The sequence below is a fragment of the Carcharhinus amblyrhynchos genome, chromosome 1 (genome assembly GCF_965287045.1).
Source record: "Carcharhinus amblyrhynchos chromosome 1, sCarAmb.v2.hapA, whole genome shotgun sequence".
Taxonomy (NCBI): Eukaryota; Metazoa; Chordata; class Chondrichthyes; order Carcharhiniformes; family Carcharhinidae; genus Carcharhinus; species Carcharhinus amblyrhynchos.
In genome coordinates, this window is record NC_137324.1 from 132,156,557 (window position 1) to 132,183,168 (window position 26,612).

Consider the following 26,612-nt stretch of genomic DNA (forward strand, 5'->3'; position numbering starts at 1 on the left):
CATAGGAGAGGCAGGAGACACTATGTTGGATTGATGAAAACAAGTTGTTACAAAAACAACTAGATAAAATGAATACGCAAAAAGCAATCATCATGGCTGAGTACAAAGACATCTACTTCAGATCAAAAAAAAGGTGCCAAACAAGTTTGAGAGGAAAGATTCGAGTGTCTAGTTACATAAGAGGTAGTACAAAAAAGTTAAAAGATTGGTCTTTGACTCAAAGACGAAGAAATATACAAGAGAAGCTTGTGTTTCTGTTGCATAAATGCCTTGGTCAGAGTTGTGCTTTGGTCACTGCAATTCAAGTTTACACTGTACTGACCTTGGAGGGATATAGCATATGTTCACCAATATGATAAGTGACTTAAAGGACTATATTACAAGAACAGGCTGAATAAATTTGATTTAACTCTGTGACAGAATTTTAAAACGTAACATTTATATAACATTGAAGGATAAAACAAGAGTCATAGAAGAGGTGTTTTATTATACATATTTAGACAGTTTCCTGGACAGGAGGTTCATATCCATCAGCTCGGTCTACTTTAGCACCAGTTTCTTCACCTGATGGTTTGCTTGAGCCAGTTCCTCCTTCACCGTGCAGTTCCATCAGTTTCCCCACTAGAAGAAAAAATGTTTTTCAGTCATTTTAATCATACATCACAATCAGGTCAGCTGACTGCAAATCCATGCTTAACTAGCTTATTTTTTTAAAGTAATGCTTCAGTTGGAACATTCATCCATCCATTAAACCACAGGAGGTTACTACAATTCTAAAAATTAGAAAATCTAATTAGATGAAGCTATATGAAGCCTTATTAAGACCACAGTAAATTACTGTAGGATTCACAAACTTTGAACAGTCAACACCTTTTAGATAACTGTAATCCAACAGTTACTGGTCATAAATTCCTTCCACTTAATTGGAGCCATTTTCTGCCCCCAAACAACTGTGGATTTTACATTGTGGCACCAGCCCCCGCAAAATCTTGTACCTCAGCAATAAGGTAAAATGTGGTCCACATAACCCCCAGCAATTGTGAGGGGGGGGGGGGGGGCGCATTGTTATAAGACTGCAAAACAAGTGGAGTGATGAATGAGCAACAATTTCTCTTTCCAGGTACCAACAGATTTACTGTGTTTTCAATATTTTACATTTATTTTAGATTACTTGTATTTGCAATTTTTCATCTGTTGAGTTAGCAGCAGACCAATAAAGCGGTCAGAAAAATCTAGCAAATTTTCTTTTAGTATTTCATTTTTAAAATCAGGTATGTAATTTCATGGAAATGTAATTTAAGCACAAAATTTAACAGCATGAAGTCCAGTCATGAAATAAATGGTGTTTTGCATAATCAGTTAAACAATCGTCAAAGTCATCTGTGTTATTGCTTCATTTAGGACCCGGTCATAAGAACATAAGAACATAAGAAATAGGAGCAGGAGTCGGCCATCTAGCCCTTCGAGCCTGCCCTGCCATTCAATAAGATCATGGCTGATCTGAAGTTCCACTTTCCCGCTTTCTCCCCATAACCCTTAATCCCCTTGCCTACCAAAAACCTATCTACCCGCGTCTTAAATATATTTAGCGAGGTTGCCTCCACCACTTCAACGGGCAGAGAATTCCAGAGATTCACCACCTCAACTCCGTTCTAAACTGCCACCTCCCCCCCATCTTGAGGCTGTGCCCTCTAGTCCTGCTGTCCTTTGAGCAGGAAGAACCTCTCCACCTCTACCCTATCCATCCCTTTCATCATCATATACCTCTCAATGAGATCCCCCCTCATCCTTCTAAACTCTAACAAGTACAAGCCCAGTCTATTTCGGCCTCTCCTCATAGGTCAACCCCCTCAACTCCGGTATCAGCCTAGTAAACCTCCTCTGCACTCCCTCCAAGGCCAAAATATCCTTGCACAAGTGCGGCGACCAAAACTGCACACAGTACTCCAGCTGCGGCCTCACCAATGCCCTGTACAGTTGCAGCAAGACCACCCTACTTTTATATTCAATCCCCCTTGCTATGAAGGCCAGCATCCCATTTGCCTTCCTGGCCACCTGCTGCACCTGCAGGCTGGGTTTTTGCTACTCATGCACAAGGACCCCCAGGTCCCTCTGCACCGTAGCATGCCGCAGCTTTTCGCCCTGTAAGTAGTAGTCCTTCCTACTATTATTCCTACCAAAGTGGATAACCTCACACTTACCAACATTGTATTCCATCTGCCAGGTCCTCGCCCACTTGCTCAGCCTATCTAGATCCCTCTGCAGACTTTCTACACACCCCCCCCGCACAATTTGCTGTTCCACTTATCTTTGTGTCATCAGCAAATTTCGACACCTTACACTCAGCTCCCTCCTCCAGATCATCTATATAAATGGTAAATAGCTGAGGCCCCAGCACCGATCCCTGGGGCACTCCACTCGTCACCAACCACCAATCCGAATAGCACCCATTGACACCCACTCTCTGCCTCCTATTTGACAGCCAATCCCCTATCCACATTAACACCTTACCCCCAACTCCATGCCCCCTAACCTTCTGTAACAACTTTGTGCAGCACCTTATCAAACGCCTTCTGAAAATCGAGAAACACCACATCCACCGGTTCCCCTCTATCCACCGCACTAGACACGCCTTCATAGAATTCCAACAAATTCATCAGACACAATTTCCCCTAAAGGAATCCGTGCTGCATCTGCTCTATCAAACAATTCTTCTCAAGATGCCTCGCTATTTCCTCTTTAATTACGGATTCAAGCATTTTTCCTACAACAGGTGTTAAACTAACCAGCCTATAATTCCCTGCCTTTTGCCTGCTACCCTTTTTAAACAGCGGCGTAACATTAGCCATTCTCCAATCTTCCGGCACTTCCCCAGAATCCAGCGAGGTTTGAAAAATAATCACTAAGGCATCCACTATCACCTCTGCCATTTCCTTCACAACCCTTGGATGCATTCCATCCAGTCCTGGGGACTTGTCCACCATCAGTCCCTCTAGTCTGTTGAGCACTGCCTCTAGTAACAATGATCTCATTCAGGCCCTCCACTCCTACCATCTTTCCATCGCTAACACCCGGCAAACTATTCGGGTCCTTCTCCATGAAGACTGAAGCAAAGAAGTTATTTAAGGCCTCAGCCATTTCCTCATCCCCCACCACTAAATCCCCCCTCTCATCCTCTAAGGGTCCAACATTCACCCTAGCCAGCCTCCTCCTTTCTATACATTTATAAAAACTCTTACTATCCTTTTTTATATTTAGCGCTAGCCTAGATTCATAGTCTATCCTTCATCAACTTCTTCGTCATTCTTTGATATTTAAACCTCTCCCAATCCTCTTCTCGCCCACTACTTTTAGCCACTCTAAACGCATCAGCTTTTAATTTAATACTCTCCTCTATCTCCTTCGTTATCCACGGCTGATTATCTCTTCTCCTATGATCCTTCTTTACCATCGGAATAAATTTCTGCTGAGCACCAAGAAAGATCTCCTTAAAGATCCTCCACTTTTCCTCAGCAGACCTACCGACCAATCTGCGCCCCCAATCTACATTCGCCAATTCCTCTCTCATCCTATTGTACTCCCCTCTACTTTCTCCTCCTCCATCTGCATCAGAAACTCCACCATACAATGATCACTCTTCCCAAGAGGATCCCTCACAACAAGGTCCCTAATTCTACCTGCCTCATTACATAACACCAGATCTAAGATAGCTCGCTCCCTCGTTGGCTCCAACACACACTGTTCAAGGAAACTATCCTGGCAGCATTCCAAGAACTCTTCCTCAAGCCCACCGCGTCTAACATGGGTCGGCCAATCAATATGTAGATTGAAATCCCCCATAATTATCGCCGTTCCATTCCTGCACGCAACACTTATTTGCGCGTTTATAGCCCGCCCCACCTCCAGGTCATTATTTGGGGGCCTATAGACGACACCCACCAGCGTCTTTCCCCCCCTTGCTGTTCCTAATCTCCACCCACAACGATTCCAAGTTCTGCTCTTTGGCGCCTATATCTTCCCTTACTACCACCCTGATACTATCCTTAAATCAGCAGAGCTATCCCCCCCCCCTCCTTTTCCTCCTGTCTATCCTTCCTAAACACTTGATACCCCTGTACATTCAGCTCCCAGTCCCTGTCACCTTGCAATGACCTTGGTCATTTCATGCAACGTGTATAAGTAAGGTCCCTTTGAGGATGAGTTTTAACCATGGGAAATTGGGACTCAGCACAGTCTCTCTAGCAGCCTCAACAATTTGACACACAAGCCAGAGATACACAAGTTTGCCAGACACACAGGCTCAACATTAGAATCTGGAAGAATATCTGTCAACAACAGCTTTATTGTTCTTCAAACTAAACTTAAACTTCCAACTTTATTCATTGCAGGTAGCGTGTCTATACAAATATAAAAAGGTTTTCAGAGGTGTACTGGAAGGCTGAGCACTTAAAAATGACATCACTGACACTGAGTGCATGTGTACACAACTGCAGATATGCACATCAGCCATCTTGCATTAGTATGGGAGAGAAGGATCAAACAAGTAAATGAGCCCAGTTTCTCTCATTGGTTGTGGGCAAGCTGTCAAAATCTACAATGAGTAATCCTTAGTATAATCAAGAATGGCCAGATTGAATGTTAAAGTAAACAGCATTTGAGAAACATTACATTTATGAATAGGAATCTGATATTGACAAATTATACTTTGATTTATTTGCTTCTGGCAACAAAGGGCAGAGCCCTGTGTGTGATCATATGTAGCTTCAACCATGTGTAAGTATGAGACACTGAGCCCAACTGATTTTAAATTGGTTTTCAGTATGATGATTAGCACACAATTGTTTAGCAAGTTTTAACCAATCATGGAATCACATCTAATGATGGACACTATGTTTTGAGTTTTGCTAGCAGTCTGTACTTTGCCTGTTGCGAGCAGCCGAATGGACGTGCTATTTGATACGATCAGTAAGCCTTTGGGATACAGCCTAGATACCTGGCATCAGATTGGCACTGAAATTCATATACCACAGAACTCATCTGCATGGTAGGCCTTTGGCTTGACTACAGCATCCTGTCAGTGGAGAATACACGCTGGGCTGCTGCTGTATCATAACAGTGCCAAACAGTTAGCTTCACCTGTTGCTCAAGTTTAAGATACTGTACCCTTCCAGGGTATTCTGAGGTAGACAAACAGGCACTTCTCGGGCTGAAGATTGTGGTCTTAGTCTTAGACCCATTCATGAGTTTGCACGGAGCAGTGATCTGATCATGACAGGCACTGTTCCACAGAACCACTGAGGTGCACTCAATTTCAGCTTCAAGCTTGTATGGTCAGCAAGTGGCTCAGGTCTCATTAACAAGTTGGCCAACAAGGCCAATCTTGTAGCTTACGGAACTGTATGAATTCCAACATTATATTGACCAGTGGAGGTAGGTTTGCAGTACACAGTAGCAGAAAACCCACTGACAAATTTCTCCACTAACACATTAAGGGAGCTTATTTGACTGCTTCAGTAGAAAGGTGAATGAGTGCAGGATGGAACCTATTGAGGTATGCAAGGTAGCTCTCACATGCAGCAAATATAGATAGTGCTCAAAATCCCTCTCATCTTCCTGTCCTGACTCCTGCAAACCACACAGACACATTAAAGCATCTCTGCATTAATGAGTACTCAACAAATCCTAATCAGTTACTTTTCTCATAGAAGACTGATACCCAGAAGAAATTTCCATCCAATGTTCGAAAGGAAGTTGGAAGTGGTGGCGGTGACAGAGACTTGGTTAAAGGAAGGGCAGGACTGGCAGTTGAATGTTCCTGGGTATAAGTGCTTCAGGCGTGATAGGGGTGGGTTGCTGAGAGGTGGGGGAGTGGCGTTGTTAGTTAAGGATTGCATCATAGCAGTGCAGAGGGAGGTATAGAGGACATAGGAATCGAGTCGCTATGGGTGGAGTTGAGGAATAGGAAGGGAGATGTTACTATGTTGGGTGTGTACTACAGACCGCCCAACAGCCCGAGGGCTGTGGAAGAAGGGATAAGCAGGGACATTCTAGATAAGTGCAGGAAGAATAGGGTGGCGGTAGTGGGAGATTTTAATCTCCCCGGGGTAGATTGGAAGGTGCCGAGATCAGAGGGTGCTGACGGGGAGGAATTTGTACAGTGTGTAATGGAAGGATCCCTGGAGCAGTATGAGGATAGCCCGACCAGAGAGGGGGCTATACTGGACTTGGTTCTGGGGAATGAGCCTGGGCAGGTGGTTGACGTTGAAGTAGGAGAGCATGTGGCTAACAGTGACCACAACTCTGTCTGGTTTAAGATATTAATGGATAAAGATGAAGCCTGTCCTAAGGGGAGGGTGTTAAACTGGGGGAGGGCTAGATACAACCGGATTAGGCAGGATCTTAAAGATACGGACTGGGGTAAGCTGTTTGATGGCAGGTCGACGCTGGGTATGTGGGAGTCTCTCAAGGGAAAACTAAAATCTTTGCAGGAAAGACATGTGCCAGTCAAGAGGAAGGATGGGAAGGGTAGGATTAGAGAGCCGTGGGTAACTAGGGATATTGAGGACCTGGTCAGGAGGAAGAGGGAGGCGTACATTAGATCTAGGCATTTGAGGACAGAGATAGCATTAGAAGAATACAGAGAATGTAGGAGAGAACTTAAGAGGGGCATCAGAAAGGCAAAAAGGGGCCACGAAATGGCTTTGGCGGGTAGGATTAAGGAAAATCCTAAGGCATTTTACTCCTATGTTAGAAACAAAAGGATGGTTAGAGGGAAGATTGGTCCTCTCAGGGACAGAGGAGGGGAACTATGCTTGGAGCCTGGGGGAATGGGGGAGATCTTGAATGAATACTTTGCGTCGGTATTCACGCAGGAGAGGGGCCTGATGTCTGGTGCTGTGCTTGAGGAGTTTGAGGATCCGTTGAGGGAAATAGTCATCACGAGGGAACAGGTGTTGGGACTTTTAGACAGTATAAAGACGGATAAATCTCCAGGGCCTGATGGCATCTATCCCAGGCTGCTAAGGGAGGTGAGGGATGAAATTGCTGGGCCTCTGACGCAAATCTTTGTCTCTTCTTTGGACACAGGTGAGGTCCCAGAGGATTGGCGGATTGCAAATGTAGTACCGTTGTTTAAAAAGGGTCAGACGGATAACCCAGGGAATTATAGGCCGGTGAGCTTGACTTCAGTTATAGGCAAGCTAATGGAGAGAATCCTCAAGGATAGGATGTATGAACATCTGGAGCGCTGCAATCTGATCAGGGATACGCAGCATGGCTTCGTTACAGGGAGGTCGTGCCTTACGAATCTAGTGGAATTTTTTGAAGAGGTGACAAAAACAGTTGACGAAGGACAAGCCGTTGATGTCGTCTATATGGATTTCAGTAAGGCGTTTGACAAGGTCCCTCATGGTAGGCTGATAGAAAAGGTGAAGGCTCATGGGATACAAGGCCAGGTATGTAGATGGGTGGAGAACTGGCTTGGGAGGAGGAGACAGCGGGTAGTAGTGGAAGGCTCCTTTTCCAATTGGAGGTCTGTCACCAGTGGTGTGCCGCAGGGCTCGGTACTAGGACCTCTTCTATTTGTAGTATATATTAATGACTTGGAAGAGGGGGTAGGTGGTGGAATCAGCAAATTTGCTGATGACACTAAGATGGTTGGATTGGCGGGTACTGAGGAGCAGTGCCTGGCAATGCAACAGGACATAGACAGGCTGGTAGACTGGGCAGATAGATGGCAAATGGAATTTAATCCGGAGAAATGCGAGGTGATGCACTTTGGCCGGAATAATGTGGAGGGGAGTTATCGATAAAAGGTAGAACTATCCGGAGTATAGATACGCAGAGAGACCTGGGGGTGCAAGTGCACAAGTCCCTGAAGGTGTCGGTGCAGGTGCAGAATGTGATGAGGAAAGCATATGGTATGTTAGCCTTCATAGGAAGGGGTATAGAATATAAGAGTAGGAGTCTGATGTTGCAGTTGTATAGAATGTTGGTTAAGCCTCACTTGGAGTACTGCGTCCAGTTCTGGTCGCCGTACTACCGGAAGGATGTAGAGATCCTGGAGAGAGTGCAGAGGAGATTTACCAGGATGCTGCCTGGTATGGAAGGGCTGTCTTACGAGGAAAGATTGAACGAACTTGGGCTGTTTTCCCTTGAGAGACGTCGGCTGAGGGGGGATCTAATAGAGGTTTACAAGATTATGAAGGGGATAGATAGAGTAAATGGTGGTAAGCTTTTTCCGCTATTAGAAATGGATAGAACGAGGGGTCACGGGCTTAGGGTGAGGGGGGCTAGGTATAAGACAAATATTAGAGGGCAGTTTTTCACGCAAAGGGTAGTGGGGGTGTGGAATGCACTGCCGAGTAAGGTTGTTTAAGAGTCACTTAGACAGCCACATGAGCGGTCTACATATAGGGGGATATAGCAGGCCTTACTAAACATTGTAGGCTTGGGATTCCGTTTTTGCCTCAGGGATGTTACAGTCTTTGCCTGTTTAATAATGAATTTTTTGTCTCCACAGGCATTTAAGTCCACCTTGTTGACCAGCAAGGGGCACGCATGCGGCAGGTTGTAGTGGTCTGCTCTTGGATGTTGCTTCGGGAGTTGCCTATTGCTTCATGTCGTTAGTGTGCTTAAACTGGACCATCTCGAGGGCAACATGACAGCTCAGAGACTATCTCTGTTGCTGCGCGGACACATGGATTTGAGCCTGTGTCTGTGGGAGTTTGCGCGTTCTCCCCGTGTTTGCATGGGTTTCCTCCGGGTGCTCCGGTTTCCTCCCACATCCCAAAGATGCGCTTTTAGGCTGATTGATTGGGTAACAAACTGTCCCTATATTGGACCTCCCTGATCCTCGCACATTAGGCGTAGACTAAAATCATGAATAGGTCACTGAGACAATGGGACGGCGGCGCGGGCTCATTGGGCCGAAGGGCCTGTTTCCCGTGCTGTGTTGTTCTTTGTTCAATGGAAGACAATCATTCTCCAGATTTAATCTCTCCATTCTAGACTTCCATATACATAACCGCCTTTTTATTTTGTTCAATGCTATTCATGATTCAATGTACTTATAAAGGTTTAAAGACAAGTTTAACTTCAAATACCAAAAAGGCAGCAGTCAGTCATACTTACATTCAAACTTGGGTTTCTTTAGCATCTTGACTTTCCGAACATACACATCATGCAGAGGGTAAATGGACTGGCAAGCTTTCTCAATGTCCTTACCAATGCTGTCTGGGATCCTAAAAGCAAAAATCAGACTGCTGAGAATACAGGAACTATCGGCATTCAAGTTAAAGTTACTTATTCATTGATTACATGTTATATATAGATCAAACAGTCTCTTTCAGCTTTTACAGTTCTCTATGCTAAAAACTTTAGCAAACAAAGCTCAGAGAGAATTATGCTCAATGTACTTGCACATTCCAGACTTAATTGAAGATAAAGATTATTTGGAGAATACTAGAAGGAAAGTTTATAAATGCAGGACTACAACTTAAATAGAGGCCTGTGGCTATTGATATTTACACCACTCACATTAAAACTTAATCACAGGTGAGGGATGGTTTGAAGTCTGAACTGTGCTGAATTCTACGCTGATGTCAAGTAAGTCACAGAACTGGATGGTAACCGAGACTGAACCTTGCTGGAAAGCAGGTAGCCCTTAGAAGAGAATGAGCACAACTATGATGCGTCAATTTCTCTTCAACAAACAACTGTACACACATCTTCATTCAAAATGTCCACTTCACAAGAGAAAGGGTTTTTTATTTTAGAATTAGAAAAAATGGTCTGCACAACTGCAGTCTAAAAAAGACTTAAGCTTGTAACAAAGCCTGTTGCGTAGCAATTTATTTGAGCAAGAACAAAGCCAGCACAAGTCTGCGACATGAAGTGAAACAAGCATTTTGATTGTAGGCTTATTTTTTACTTTTCTACAATTCCAATTAATGTATTTCAAAGCTCAGCATGAGAAACTCAGGAGTAAATGTATGCCATATTGTACAAAGCACAGAAAAGATCTAGTAGCACACAATGGATTGCTACCCTGTTCCACGGCCCAGGTCATGAAGAAGAATACGGCAGAAATGTGCTATGGAACTTCACCCCAGTAAAGATGAGGCTCAAGGAAGGAAATGAATATCAGCATTGGAGGAGTATCAGGAAGTGTGTGTGTGCAGGCTGAACAGATATGTTCAGCAAAGCAATCACCCATCTGAATTGTGTTTCAGATCACCACATCAGTACACTGGCAGAGTGGTTACAACTGTTGCCTCCAGGGACCCAGGTTCAAATCCTGACTTGGGTCACCATGTGTGGAGTTTGCACATTCTCCCTGTGTCTGTGTGGGTTTCTTCTAGGCATTCCTGTTCCCTCTCACAATCCAAAGATGTGCCAGGTTAGGTTGATTGGCCATGCCAAATTGCCCCTTAGTGTCCTGGGATGTGTAGGTTAGAGAAATCAGCAGGGTAAATGCGTGAGATTGTGGGGGTAGGGCCTGGGATTGTTGTTGGTGCAGGCTTCATGGGCCAAATGGCCTCCTTCTGCACTGTAGGGTTTCCATGATATCGGCAGCAGCCGATTCAGTTTGGGAAACACCAGATGGGTGACTGCTTTGCTGAACATATCTGTACAGTAATCTGTAAACTCTGTGCTTTATACGCTCTGAGGCCAGGACTCTCCATTCACCTGAAGAAGAGGGAAACCTCGAAAGCTTGTGAGTTTACTATCAAATAAATCAGTTGGACTTAAACCTGGTGTTGTCAGACTTTTTACTGTGTTTACTGCAGTCCAACGCCGGCATATCCACTTCATTTTATGTGCCAGACTTGTGCTGGCTTTGTTCTTGCTCAAATAAATTCCTACGCAGCAGGCTTTGTCACAAGCTTAAGTCTTTTAGACTGCAGTTACGCAGACCATTTTTTCTAATTCTAAAATAAAAAATTCTTTCTCTCATGAAATGGACATTGGGAACAGATCCTTTGGAATGTCAGACAGGAAAATATTTAATAGTGAACACTGTTCTGGAAAAAGCTTTCAATGTGGAGGATGGGATGGTGTATGATGAGGACAAAAGAAGCTGTACTTAGCTCCTAAAGGGAGGGCAAGGTGTGGGGATTTGTTTGGAATCAGAAGAATATAATCAAGGGATCCATCAACTACAGTGGAAGAGAATTGAAGAACAGGCACTGGTATGAAAGATGACATCCTTAGAACAGATGCGATGGAGAAATTGGGAAAAAGGGACAGAGTCTGTACAGGAAGTTGGAGGGAGGAAGAGTAATCAACATCGTTGTGGGAGTCAGTAGGCAAGAGATAAATATTAAGTGCTAGCCCATAGCCAGAAATGGGGAGAAATAAAATCAGGGAAGGGAGGAGCCTTTACTCTCAGTTACATAGTCCAGTCAAGTGCAAATGGGAGGCAAAGGTAAACTAAACTTTCAAACTTTGGGTCAAGAGTAGGAACCAGTAACAACAGTCATCAACATGCAAGAAACAGAGGACTGGAAAAAGGAATATTCTGTGCATCTCACGATGAGCATTGCTAAGACTAACAGGTTTCAATGATAATGCCTTTAAATTTGGAGTAAGTCAGTAGCATCAAAGTTATTGTGCATTGCAAAAATAAGCTGAGAAGCAGAGGAGGATGGTGGTGTATAGGCTCAGCCCACAGGCCATCCTGGTGGGAATGAAGGTGTCAAGCAACTGAATGTCCACGGTGAAAAAGATACATGATGGTCAGGAAGGAAATGGGTGAGGTGATCTCTAGGCTTGTGGATATAGGTTGGATGAGACTGGATGAGAGGAGCACAAAATTTCTTACTCTACTGGGAAAACCCAAGCCATTCCTTTAGTCCCCGCCACAAGGTCTATTCAGTAGACTCCATCCCTCTTCTTGGCTCTATGAAACTTAAGACTGTTTGCAACCTTAATGTCATACTCAACCCACAGATGAGCTTTTGATTGGATATCTGTGCCAGAGACCCACATATTTCTATCTCTGGAATCTCTCTCTATCCTTGTTTCAGATCACCTATTGCTGAAGCCCTTAACAGTGCCTATACTCAGACTTGCCTATTGCAACACACTCTTGGCCAGCTGTCATCTTCCACCCTTCATACATTCAGCTATTCAAAACTCTGCTGCCATGACCCAGTTCCTTGTTTAAATCTCTCCAGCCAGGTTCCACATCCATGGCAGTACAAAATGACAAACAAATGTCCATGCGATAGTGGCACATTATCTCATCCTTCTTCACACTACCTCAACCTTTGATCAATTATAATATCTTCTTTCAATGTTTCATTCTTACAGTTCCAGATGCAATGGCCAAATCTTAACTCGGCGATCTCTAGAAATTGTTTATTTCAGTCAAAGTACCAAACCCAGCTTCAGTGCCTCTTGATGGCATCAAAGAACAATACAGCACAGGAACAGGCCCTTCAGTCCTCCAAGCCTGCACCAATCATGTGTTTTAATAGACGATCCATCCGTATCCCTCCATTTCCAGTCTGTTCATGCGGTCATCTAGATAAGTCTTAAATGATCCTAGCACGTCTGCCTCAACCACCTTGCTTGGTAGTGCATTCCAGACCCCCACCACCCTGTGTAAAATACGACCCCTGCATATCTGTATTGAACCTTGCCCCCATTACCTTGAACTTGTGATCCCTCATGTTTCTCATTTCAGACCTGTGAAAAAGCTTCCAACTGTTCACCCTACCTACGCCCTTCATAATTCCATAAACCACTATTAGGTCACCCCTCAATCTCACTTCGCAGCTAATACCCTCCATATCAGGCAACATCCTGCATTCTCTCCAAAGCCTCCATCACCCGAAATGGGACAGCTGTACGCGTTTGCTAATAATAATCAAGTTTACTTTTCCCCAACAATCTTATCCCTAGGTAGGTCTGGCTTGTGAAATTCTTTGCTCACCATCCAACCCTGTAACCTCAGCACACCAAACTTCACTACAAAATGGTTACAGCACAGGTGGTGGCATTTGGCCTGCCATGTCAGCTTTCTACAAGAGTAACTCAGCTAGTCCCACTCTTCTTCTACCTCCCCCCACCTCCATTCCACATCCAATAAGAAGATTTTTTACTGTGTTGACACTGGTTCTTCTTCTAAATCACATTAAATTTGTATCCTCTGGTCCCTGGCCTTTCTGCCAAAGGGAACAGTATTCATCCCATCTGGAACCCTCAAGATTTTGATCACATATCAAATCTTCTTACGTTATTGACTGATGAGTTTCTCAACAGAAGACCAATACCACAAACTGATCTTGGAAATATTTGTGCCCCTGTTTATGAAGTCCAGGAACCTCTATCTCTTTTTAGAGCACTCAATCAGCCCTGCCATCTTCAGCGATTTGTGCACCTTGACCATCCGCCTGCACTCCCTTTAGATCATATGTTTTACGTTGTATGCTTTATTTCTGAAGTTGTACAGACTCAAAACATTAACTCTTATTTCTCCCTCCACAAATGCTGTCAGACCAGATTTTCCAGTATTTTCTGTTTTTGTTTGAGTTCCAGCACCCACAATATTTTGCTTTTGTTATTGTCCCTCATTCTTGCTACGAAAACCTATTGCTTCATAATTCTCTGCATTAAATTTCATTTTCCAGATGTCTAACCTATGCCCTCTTGAAACCCATCACTACCTTTGTCACAGTACGTTATACTTCTAAATTTTGTGTTACTCATAGCTCTACAAATTCAAGTCTAGGTCATTAATATATAGAGTAAAGCAGTGGTTCTAGCACCAACCACTGGAAGTCCCCACTGTACATAAGAATAGAATCCCTACAATGTATTAAGAGTCCACTTGGCCCATCAAGTCTGCACTAACTCTCCAAAAGAGCACCCCACCCAGGTCTTCCCCTCAGCCCTATCCCCATAACTCTGTGCATTTATCATGGCCAATCCACCTAACCTACACATCTTAGGACTCTAAAGGGGTAATTTAGCATTGTCAATGCACCTAATCTGCATGTTTCTGGAGTGTGGAAGGAAAGCAGAGCACCCAAAGGAAACACGTGCAGACGTATGGCGAGCATGCAAACTCTGCACAAAAAGTACCCAAGGCTGGAATCGAACCAGGGTCCTGGGTTGCTGTGAGGCATCAGTGACAACCACTGTGTACCATACCTTTACTCTAGACCAAAAAAAAAACAACCACTGATGTTTATCTTTCAGTCAACTTCATATCCATGCTGCCACTTTTTCTTCTATTCCATAGGCTTCAACCTTGCTAGTTACTCGCCTAAGTGATACTTCACCATGCTCCTTTTGGAAGCCCACATACATGTCAACCACATTACCTTCATGAACCATCTTGTAACCTCAAAAATCTCAATCAATTTAGTGAAACACAATTTTCCCGTAGCAATATGTGCTGGCACTCCCTAATTTAATTCACGCTTTCCCAAGTGACTGTTATCCTGGATTATTGGTTCCAAAAGCTTTCCCACTATTAAAGTTAAACTGACAGTCCTTAGTTCTTGGCCTTAACTTTTATTCTCCAGTCCTCTGACACCACCCATCATTTGAGGAGGATTGAAAGATTATGGACCATACCTCCATAATTTGCACCCTTAATTTTCATCAGCATCAGGTACATCCCATCTAATCCTTAAGTGACTCACCAACTTTCAACATAGCGAATTTTTAATACATCACCAATTTTCACCCATAACAACATATGAAATAGGAGCAGGAGTAGGCCATTTAGCTCCTCAAGCCTGCCCCGCCATTCAATAAGATCATGGCTGATCTGATAGTGGTTCAGTTCCACTTACCTGCCTGCTCCCCATAACCCTTATTGATCAGAAATCTATTACTTGTGACTTTAACGAGGTAGCCTCCACTGCTTCAATGGGCAGAGAATTCCAAAGATTCACTACCCTCTGAGAGAAGTTCCTCCTCAACACTGTTCTAAATTGACTCCCCCTTATTTTGAGGCTGTGCCCTCTAGTTCTTGTTTCCTTTCTAAGTGGAAATAATCTCTCTGCCTCTACCCTGTCTAGCCCATTCATCATCTTATATGTCTCCATAAGATGTCCCTCAGCCTTCTAAACTCCAACGAGTACAGGCCCAATCTACTCGATCTCTCCTCATAAGCTAACTCCCTCATCTCTGGTATCAACTTGGTGAACCTTCTCAGTACTCCCTCCAAGGCCAATATATCCTTTTGCAAATAAGGGGACCAAAATTGCACACAGTACTCTAGTTGCAGCCTCACCAGTACCTTGTACAATTGCAGCAAGACCTCCCTGCTTTTATACTCCACCCCTCTCGAGATAAAGGCCAACATTGCCTTCTTGATCACCTGCTGCACCTACAAACTGAGTTTTTGCGATTCGTGCACAAAGACCCACAGGTCCCTCTGCACAGTAGCATGTTGTAATTTATCACCATTTAAATAATAGTCCATTTTACTATTATTCCTTCCAAAGTGGATAACCTCACACTTGCCAACGTCATACTCCAACTGCCAGATCTTTGCCCACTCACTCAACCTATCCAAATCTCTCTGCAGACTTTCCGCATCCTCCACGCAATTCGCTTTCCCACTCACCTTTGTGTCATCAGCAAACTTTGTTACCCTACGCTTGGTCGCCTCATCCAGATCGTCTACGTATATGGTAAACAGTTAAGGCCCCAGCACCGATCCCTGCGGCATGTCACTAGTCACAACTGCCAACCGGAAAAGCACCCACTTATTCCAACTCTGCTTCCTGTTAGATAACCAAACCTCAGTCCACACTAACACTTTACCCCCAATTCCGTGTACCGTAATCTTTTGCAGCAACCTTTTGTGAGGCATCTGATCAAATGCCTTCTGGAAATCTAAAAACACCACATCCACCGGTTTCCTTCTGTCAACCACACTCGTTACTTCTTCATAAAAATCCAGTAAATTCGTCAGACATGACTTTCCCTTCATGAATCCATGCTGCGTCTACTTGACTGAACCATTCTTTTCCAGATATCCTGCTATTTCTTTTTTAATGATGGATTCCAGCATTTTCGCACCTATGGACGTTAAGCTAATCAGCCTATAGTTACCCACCTTTTGTCTACCTCCTTTTTTAAACAGTGGCGTCACATTAGCTATTTTCCAATCAGCTGGCACCTCCTCAAAGTCTAGTGAATTTTGACAAATTACAAGAAACACATCTGCTCTTACTTCTGCCATTTCTTTTAGTACCCTGGGATGCATTCCATCCAGGCCCGGGGACTTGTCTGCCTTTAGTCCCATTAGCCTACCAAGCACTACCTCTTTAGTAATAGTAATCGTTTTAAGGACCTCACCCCCTATAGTCCCACGACAGTCAATTTTCAGTAAGCTATTTGTGTCCTCTCCCATGAAGACCGACACAAAAAACTTGTTAAGGCCTTGGCCATCCCACCTTAACCTCACTATGGTTTTGCATCACCATCTTTCTTAGTAAAGACCAATACAAAATTGAAATCTAGCATAAATAAAAGCAAAATACTGCAGATGCCGGAAATCTGAAATAAAAACAAAGTGCTGGATAAGTTCAGCAGGTCTGGCTGCATCTGTGCAGGGAAAGAAAGAAATAATCATCAAGTTCATATAATTCTTTTTCAGAACTCTTCTGTCAGAGATGCATGGACTCAAAACGTTAAGTGTGAACCTTTCCACAGATGCTGCCAGAACTCCTGAGTTTATCCAACATTTTCTGTTTTTTATAGAAGGGATTCAGTACCTCAGCCATACAGCAAGAGTCAATACATCAACCCTATTTTTGGTCACTAATTTATCCCCCCTCCTCTCACCACCCCTTTACTATTTATATGCCTTTAGAAGACATTCCCCTTTATTTAGCTGTGAGTCTCTTCTCACACTCTTTGCCCTTTGAACTTCATATATTCAGCGTGTTTTCAGTTTTTTGGAAACAAAAAAAAGGGCAGGAATAGGCCATTTGGCCCCTTGAGCTGCTCTGCCATTCCACTAGATCATGGCAGATCTTCTACCTCAACCCCATTTTCCCCACATAACCCCCATATCCCTCAATACTATCAATCTGTCTTGAACTAAAGCAAAATACCTGAGGGACAAATTAAGATACAGCCCCCCCCAAAAAAAGCAGAAAAGAAACTTAAAACATCAACCTAAAATGTGATTTAAGGGATTGATAATACTCCCTGCAGTGCCCAACAAGCATGGAGTATCATTTTCTCCATCACATGTTGAGCACTACTGTGTGAATTGGAAGTCAATGCTATGCTTGAAATAACATTACTGGTTTCCTAATTAAATTGCTGGTTGAGACAGGGACGGCATCAATGTAGGAAGTGAGCTGTACTATGGATCTTTCAAAGGACAAGGCTTTAGCGTGGAGAGCAGGGATAGAATCATAGAATCCCTACAATGCAGAAGAATGCCTTTCGGACAATCAAGTCTGCACCGACTGTCCAAAAGAACATCTTACCCAGGTATTTTCCTCGTTAATCTCCCTACACATCACTAGATATTGGGGGGAGATTTTTGGAACGTGGGAGGAAACCCACACACAGGAGAATGTGCAAACTCCACACAGACAGTCACCCAAGGCCAGAAATAAACCCAGGTCCCTGGCAATGGCAAAAGAGTGAAACTTTAACAAAAGTGGGTGACTCGTGGGAGAAATAAACTAGGAGTGCACTCAGTGAGGAGAACAGTAGTAAAAGGCGATAGTAAAGGAATGAGTGGGGCTGTAAAGAAGTACAAGAATCAAGGAGAGATATGTAAAGAGCGAGACACCAACCAGAAGCACTGTGTTTCAAAATCAAGATTTAAGAGTGATGATTCAGTGAGAAAAACAGTTATGAAGGGCAGGACTTTGGGGGAGCAGCAAGAAAGCATTTTGTAAAAGGGTGAAGTGAGGAGAGCGCAATGTAAAGAAACATATTTTGAAGAGGAAAACAAGGCAGTTAAGAAAGAGGTTTTCAACACAGAACGGGATTAAAAAAGACTTCATTGAGGAGGGTGGGAGCCTCCAGATCCTTTATGTTCACTTCACAGGGAAGCAATTTAATGCCACACTTATCTAACACCTCCCAATAGCAACTCGGTACTGCATTCCAGTGTCCACCTATTTTATGCATTAAGCCCCTGAAGCAGGGGTCAATGACCAACTGAATCAGACAAAGGAGCTATCAGTGAACGCCTATACTCATGAAAATAAAAAAAGGACTAGCAAGCATAGGAGAAGAAAAAAATCTTCCAGCTGTAAATAGCAGGATTTTAGCAAGGGGAGCAGAGCTAGAGTCGAAGTGGATGTGCTGTGGAATTGTTTGTCTCATTGAAATGTGCCATGGTACTGGAGAAGTTGAGAACCACTGGCTTATGTAATATATCATGATGTGGGTATGCCGGCGTTGGACTGGCGTAAACACAGTAAAAAGTCTGACAACACCAGGTTTTAGTCCAACCTATTTATTTGATAATATTCTCACTAGCTTTCGAGGGAACTCTCCATTCACCTGACAAAGAGGCTGTCCCCTCGAAAGCTAGTGAGAATATTATCAAATAAATAGGTTGGACTAAAACCTGGTGTTGTCAGACTTTTTATTATGTAATATATCAGCAGAGTAATGGAAATTCTACTGCTTCATCATTCTAAGCAAATCAATTCACTGACCCCCTCTATGACCTCCTCTTTCCCCAGCACTGGAATAATTCTAAAGTAAACAAAATACTGTGGATGCTGCATTCTAAATCATAACAGCATGCCTGAAAGCTTTTGGTTCTACTTTAAAGGCACAGCATAAATAGTTACTTAGTCTGGTGGAGAAATACACAGCAAATGTATTTCACGAGTGGAGACAATTGGGGCATTTGAACACTCTTTATACCCAATGAAAAAGAATTCTGAAAAAAGGTTTCAGTACATATCAACTGCAAACATGTTCTCCCAATTCTATTTAGTTAGTTGAAACAAATAGAGTCAATCTCCTCCATTACCATAATCTCAGTCAAAATACCCAAGTCTACAGTCCTGTAAAGTGTAGCAACACAACTCAGCCTCTGGATCCACGGTAGGTAGTTTAAGAGTAAGACGGAGAAATTTCTTCATTCAGAAGTTGGTAAACCTGTTAAATTCTCACAATGTACTCAAGGGGAAAGTAGATCTCTTATTTATATTTCGATACTATCTGGATAACATAGCTCAAATTCACACATTACTAGTCCACCCCAGCAAAAAGAACATGCATCCCAGATCACTCACTAAGCCGCTTATTCTGAGAACCTGCAGTTCCGAGCACCCTATTATCGCTACAATATTGGAGTTGCAGGAAGAGGATAAAGCCTGACTGAAATGAGGCAAAAATCGAGTAGATTCAGCTGTGAAGATTTGAAAATTTAGAATAGTTTTCATGAATCATTTCAAAAAAGGGAATCGGACAGGTGCGAGAGGATTATGACCAAAAGCAGAGTTGTGGGACTAAGCACAGCTATTCTCCCAAAGAGCCAGCTTAGGCATATTGCACCATTTGATTTGCATGGTATTTGAACTACACGTAGGAGCACCACAGGGCAGCATTAAAGTGAACCTTGGCAATTTGAAAAATTAGACAAACTGGAGATTTTCATGGCTAACAAGAGAGCCTTTTAAACACACAAAAACAGATAAAAGCTTTAAAGTTGTCAACGAAACTTCTTTATACTAAAGGGTGATAAGTAGCTGAAAATAGCTGTTTAAGGCAGCAGGAAGACTGGACATAGGGAAATTAAATTAACTAACGCTGTAACGATAGGTGACACTTAGAGGTGTGAAATCACAGGACAAACAGATTCATAGTACACTTTAACAACAGGCAGTTTTAACAGTCGAGCCTGTACCAAAACAAAACCTAGTCGGACATGCCTGAATCAACAGGACAGTTGTATTAGGAGATAAGTCAAAGCATTTCAATTCAATTTCCAAAATCAAGTGCCCCAACATCCAGAAAGTTCTCCAATAACAACCCATGCTGAAGTGATGTCAGGGTTGCAAATGCCCAGATTTAAAATTTACACAAATACAAAAAAATGCCAATTGCTGTATATTTAGTGCTTGTATTTTGACTTTAGGAAAAAGCAACCAATTGGAGGCAGCCTAAAAATGCTAAAATAAAATGTGTTAGTTAGATTACTCACAGCTTGTTGACAATCTCCTTGAGATCATTGGTTTGCACCTCACGAGTCATGATCTCCACCATCTTCTTGCGGATTGTGCGGACTTGCTGGTGTTGCGCGTATGAAGTTTTACGAATCTGATTGGTGCGCTTCTTCGTGAATCCTACACAAAAGAGGCGCAACAAGTATCCATCTGTGGTTTTGACATCAATATGGGCTTCAATCATGGTCTAAAAATAAATTAAGAATTGGCATGAGTACATTCACTGTCAAGATTCACAAAACCTTATAACGTCACTTCAGATCCATACAATGGTGACTATACTTCAAAAAAAGTTATTAAAAGACGTTGCTTTTATTTATGTGTATGCATGCGCAAGTCTCTAATTAACTTTAGGCCTAAACCACAATCTGATTTCAGCTACACACAAAGATCAGTCAATAACAGCAATCCTCACTGCCAATGCAGGGGTGCAAAGTAAATAAGCGCTACTAAATTGTAGACACCAGTGAAGTATAGAAAACGTAGCATCTAATCTTCACATACAAGGTCCCAGGCCATCCGTTTCCTCAGCTGAGGGATAAATATTGGCAAAAAGGTCAGAAAACTGTCTCTTCTGCTAACTGGGCTTCCAGATCATTTATGTTCACTTCCCAGGAAAGCAATGTAATGTTTTACGAACTTAACACCTCCCCATTGCAACTCAGTACTGCACTCCAGTGTCAACCTATCTTGTGTATTAAGACCCTGAAGCAGGGTTCAATAACCAATTGAATCAAAGCAGCAATCACTGAATAAACTCAATATTCACGAAAACAAAAGAAAAAATATGCATTCCTGATCCCACTGGAAGATGTGAACATAATGGGTGGAATTTAATGCTCACCCACCATGCAAGTTTGGAGGCCTTCCTACCTGGATATTAAATGAGGATTTCAAGTTGGCAACTGATGCCCCTTTAAGGGCTTCATTCTGCTGCTGCTGGTATGACGTCAATGGCAGGAGTGGGATTGAGCACCCAGTACCACTAAAGCAAACTATCATTAGGTTGACTTATGGGCTTCCAGGTGGGATGGTTGTCCCTCACACAAAAGGCACTTAATGCCTGACCAAAGGTCCCAACATTGGAATGGGATCAGGGTGTTGAAACCCTGTGACCTCCCACCCATCCCAACCTGCCCTCAGGTACCTCCATTGCTAGCTTGCCATCGCTCAGGCAGGATTTAAATCCTTCAAAGTTCTTTTTCCCCCAGGAATGTCCAATGGTAACTACTTCAGTATGGACCTTGACAACAGGTAATAATGACGTGTTTAGGTGGGATGGCCTCCAATAGCAAGCAGCTTCCCAGAGTTCACTAAGCTCAAATGAAGAAAGGGAAAGACCACCGTGGCAAAGTATTTGAGTGAGGGCAGCTTTGTGTGACAACAACACAAAGCCCCTAGGTGAAGTTGGAGAAAAGGAAGATATAGAGCACTTCAGGCCAGAAGTACATTAGATCAGGATTTTCAAAAGTGGAGGTCACGACCCACAAGTGGATCACTGGGTAAGTTCTTGCTGCACTTTAAAGGGACACGGTTCAAAAAAAAAATGGGATGCTGTGATCCTGTTCAAAAAAGCCACGGGATTTTTTTTGTTTATTTTGTCAAAGGCAGTCTGATAATGAGGACTTCTCGTGAATGAGAGCCAGCATGAGTTCTTCTGTTGTGGAGGGAAAGCTTAGTATTGTCTGATATAATTCAAGTTACATGCACTTTATGAAAAGAAAAAGGTAAGAATTAGGAGAGAGATGTATTTTAAACGTATGGTAAATCCAAAGGCGGGCTGTAATGTCAGAGCTTGACAACTATAGTCATTATCTCACTATCACTTTTCCCCTTCGTGCATTAAAAAAATTGCTGTTGAATCAATTTCAAAATGAGATGACCTCTGAAATATAGGAAAACCATTGAAATTTTCTTTTTAATTACACCTGTATGTGAAAAAGGATATTTGACATATTAGCCAGACTTCAATAGATGTAGCAAAATGGATGTTAACAGATAGAGATAATTGTTTCCACTAACAGCAATATGTCTGCATTCCAAAGGTACATCTTAAATGAGAAATCTCACAAATAAACAGCAATCAATTTTCTGTGGATGGCAGATACACAATATATGAGTGTATTGTCTGATTTCAGACATTTATTCTGAATGCAAATGTTGACAAGAGAAGTTTGCACGATACTGTCACCAATTCTTTTGTGCCAGGATATGGCCTGAACTGGAAAATTAATCTGAAACTGACTCTCCTCCTCAATATTTAATTGAACATATACTGTTATACAAAGTGGAAAGATTGTATTTCATTACACATCTCACATGACACAGACCAAGAGGAACTGTCATTTGGTAAAAGGGGGTCATCGCAAAAATGTTTGACAAAAACTGGATTAGGTCATGGAAAGTTCAAAAACAAATCAAGTTTATCCCATTCAAATATAACACTTTCATGAGGCTAAACATTTATACAAAATATAGGCCTCCTTCCACACTGTAGGGATTCTATGACTAATTAGTCATTGGAATAGTTGCTTTGGTCCTTCTAGTTGTTTCACATTAACTACATCGCATCTCTGAATTCATTGAGTTGAACTGGCACAACAAAATTTAAAGCATTGAAATTCACAACTCTAATCATGAACATCTTAGGAACTCTTAAAATATGCTGATTGATAAACTTACCTGCCATTTTTTAACCATAGAGCACATCTTATCACGTGTTAAGTCCATGCCATGAAAGTTGGTCAGGCAGTTTTTGCCCTGAACGTCCTCCACGATCAGTTTAAATTTGCGGAAGGCCACTTCATCGTTCTGCAAATCAGCAAGACTCACCTCAAATACACGGCCTTTCAAGCCTTCTGAGGCGATCTCTACATAATTGTTGAAAAAAATAAGGCAAATGAGCACATTGTAGAGTAAATATTCAACATCTACCTGACAGCAATCAGTTTTACAAAAATAATTTTTAAAATGTTGATGGGAACATCAGGATGGTTTAAAATTGCCAGGTCGACCAGGGCCTAAACGAGATGTGTATTTCCATTACCATACATAAAGGCCAGCAGGATCTATAATGTTGCACTACAGTTACTGTAGTATTTCACTAGTGGGGCTTTTAAAAAAGGAGCTACAATTTAGATGCAGGCTCTACACTTCCACCTCCACCCACAAAATTTTTAGGTCTTACTTCTAGTGCAGAAATTCAAACGAATGAACTTCTATTTTCAGGAATTATTTTTAAAAATCCAAGTCAAAAAGTTTTATTTTTTGAAGGTTTAAATGAGCCCAACCTCATTAAGTCATTCTTAGGGATCTGTTTTTAAAAATTAATTTCCAGGATGTGGACATTGCTGGCTAGGCCAGCATTTACTGCCCACCCACAACTGCACTTGAGATGGTAAGCTGCCTTCTTGGGCTGCTACAGTCCATGTGGTGTGGGTACATCCACAGTGTCATTAGGGAGTTCTAGGATTTTGACCCAGCCACAGTGAAGGAACAAATACATATTTCCAAGTCAGGATGTTGAGTGACTTGGAGGGAAACTTCCAGGTGGTGGTGTTCCCATGAATCTGCTGTCCTTCTAGATGGTAACAGTCATGGGCTTGGAAGTTGCTGACTTAGGCACCTTGGTGAATTCCTGCAATGCATCAAGGTAAACGGGGGCAGTGCAGTTGATGTTGTCTACATGGATTATAACAAGGCCTTTGAAAAGGTCCTGCACGGTAGATTGTTGCGCAAGGTTAAATCTCACGGGATCCAGAGGTAGCTAAATGGATACAAAACTGACTTAATGACAGAACCCAGAGAGTGGCTGTAGAGGGTTGTTTTTCAAATTGGAGCCTGTGACCAGCGGTGTGCCTTAGGGATCAGTGCTGGGTCCACTGATGTGTCAATTATATTAATGATTTGATCGAGAATATAGGCGACATGGTTAAGTTTGCAAATGACACCAAGATTGGTGGCATTGTGGACAGTAAAGGTTATCTGGGATTGCAACAAGATCTTGATTAATCGGGCCAGCGGACTGATGAATGGAAGATGGAATTTAGTTTAGATAAATGCGAGATGATGCATTTCAGTAGACTGAACCAGGACAGGACTTACTCAGTTAATGGTAGGGCTTTGGGGAGAATTTCAGAATAAAGAGATCTCAGAGTAGATATTCATAGCTCCTTGAAAATGGAGGGTGGACCAGAGTGGTGAAGAAGACATTCAGCATGCTTGCTTTCATTGGTCAGAACACTGAATACAGGAGTTATGACATCTTGTTGAAGTTGCACAAGAGATTGGTAAGGCCACACTTGGAATACTGTGTACAGTTCTCGTCACCCGATTACAGAAAGGGTATTATCAAACTAGAAAGAGTGCAGAAAATATTTACGGGGGTGGGTGGGGGGTCTTTTGGGTCAAACTAAGTAAACAAACTCAAATTACATTAGGACAAAAAAAAAGGGGGGCAGCTCCCCAAAAGGGGGGGGAACGGCCAGAACAGAAACAAAAAGTACAAAGAGAACTTAAGACACGTCAAATCAAAGTGTGATTGTCGGGGTCTATAACGCACCTCAGCCCCTGTGGTGCCCAACCGGCATGGAATACTATTCGGTATTTGAGGGTCTGAGTTATAAGGAGAGGCTGGATAGACTGGGACAACTTTTCTCTGGTGTGTGATCTTATAGAGGTCTATAAAATAATGAGGGGCGTAGATCAGCTAAATAGTTGATATCTTTTCCCAAAAGGTAGGGGAATCTAAAACTAGAGGGCATAGGTTTAAGGCGAGAGGGGAGAGGTACAAAAGGGTTCAGAGGGGCAGTTTTTTCCACACAGAGGGCAATGAATGTCTGGAACAATCTTCCAGAGGTAGTAGTACAGGTGTCTTTTAAAAAGCATTGAGACTATTACAAAGGTAAGATGGGTGTAGAGGAAGATAGGCCAAATGCAGGCAATTGGGACGAGCTTTGGGGTTTTAAAAAAGGTGGCATGGACAAGTTGGGCTGAAAGACCTGTTTCAATGCTGTAAACCTCTGGACTTTATCTTGTAGAAGGTACATGCTGCTACCACAATTCATTTGTGGATAGAGTGAATGAATGTTTGTGAATAGGGTACCAATCAAACAGGCTGCTTCATTTTTGATGCTGTCAAGCTTTTTGAATACTGTTGAACCATACTCATCTAGACAACATGACATTATGCTCTTGACCTTGTAGATGGTGGACAGATTTCGGAGAATCAGGTGAGTTACTCGCTGCAGAATTTCTAGGCTCTGACCTGCTCTTGTAGCAGCAATATTTTTGTGACTAGTCCAGTTCAGTCTCTGGTCAATGGTCACCATCCTCCCAGGATGTTGAGGGGGAAATTCAGTGATGATAATGTCACTGAATGTCAAATACTTACTAGTTCCTTGTGTCCTGGTAACCAAGGTTTTGCCTATGTTTCTAATGTTAAACATCGCTGGAGCTTTAACATCGTACCAATCCTTCTTGGAGAAGGGGTCCACACTGTAAAGAAACGGCGAAATGACATTCAGAAAAATGCTTGAATCGTAGTTCCCTGATTCAGTCACAATCGCCTCTCAGTTGAATGCGAATATCCTACAATTGCAATTGTTCCGTTAAAAACCCCGAAGTGCAGCCGCAACTAGTAACAGCTCTTTACACCGGGGCTCCATAGCTTGCTCCGGGAGCCCGCGCTTTCTAAACTCCGAGTTTTTAAACTGCCTGAATTCGGCTGGCTCGGTTACACTGGACATTTGCTTTGAATTTCCAGATGCCTAGTCCCCACAACCAGCTGCACAGGCCTCCACTAGCGATTATAAAGCAGATCCACAGCAGCCTGGTAGCGCAGGCCCGGCGGCCTCTCCCCTCACCACACTCAACATCACCACAATCCCCTAAATATCAGTGCCATCCCACGGATTATCTCCCATATCACGCATGATCCCGAATGAATAAGCTCAGCACATAGCTCCGCAGCCAATTTTGCCTCACTTACATCTTCTTCTTGGCCCCTTTCTTGCCTCCTTTGGTCAGCCTCTTGTTTTTACCCACAGCCATGTTGCTTAGAGAGCTAGGAAGAGGAAGAGGAGAAGTTCGCGCGAGACTTTCTCCCGCGTAACCGGGCAAATCCCGCGAGATTTGAGAACACCGGAATGGTCTAATGGGAAGCGCTGACGGCGCCTGCGCAGTAATAGTCCGTCGCCGAGCTCAGGTCCCTGCTGCACCTGGAGATCCTCTTCTACACAGTGAGAAGTCTTATGATATCAAGTTAAAGTCCAAGAGGTTTATTTGGCAGCAAAAGTCACGAGCTTTCGGAGCGCTGGTTACCCTTTCATCAGGTGAGTGGGAATTCTGTTCACAAACAGGGCATATAAAGACACAAACTCAATTTAGAAAAAAATGGTTGGAATGCGATTCTTTACAGCTAATTTTGTC

The 26,612-nt window shown here is 42.9% G+C and overlaps 1 protein-coding gene across 1 annotated transcript; it reads right to left on the minus strand.

Annotated features, from left to right (window-relative positions):
* Window positions 1-419: 419 nt before the first annotated feature.
* Window positions 420-26,281, minus strand: rps3a (ribosomal protein S3A). The gene is made up of 6 exons (XM_080192958.1): window positions 26,173-26,281; window positions 25,576-25,679; window positions 22,866-23,053; window positions 20,162-20,370; window positions 9,133-9,242; window positions 420-621 (listed from the first exon to the last, which is right to left on the minus strand). Exons 1-6 carry the CDS (start codon window positions 26,232-26,234, stop codon window positions 497-499), a joined length of 798 nt encoding a protein of 265 aa, XP_080049084.1. The 5' UTR covers window positions 26,235-26,281; the 3' UTR covers window positions 420-496.
* Between the last annotated feature and the right edge of the window lie 331 nt (window positions 26,282-26,612).

Bases quoted from the DNA above. Each gene is read 5' to 3' on its own strand.
- rps3a (XM_080192958.1), bottom strand. From the start codon at position 26,234: ATGGCTGTGGGTAAAAACAAGAGGCTGACCAAAGGAGGCAAGAAAGGG. The intron at 23,054-25,575 runs GTAAGTATTTGA...ACAATTATGTAG, and splicing joins TACCAGGACACAAGGAACTA to AGATCGCCTCAGAAGGCTTG. The intron at 20,371-22,865 runs GTAAGTTTATCA...ATTTATTTTTAG, and splicing joins CTATGGTTAAAAAATGGCAG to ACCATGATTGAAGCCCATAT.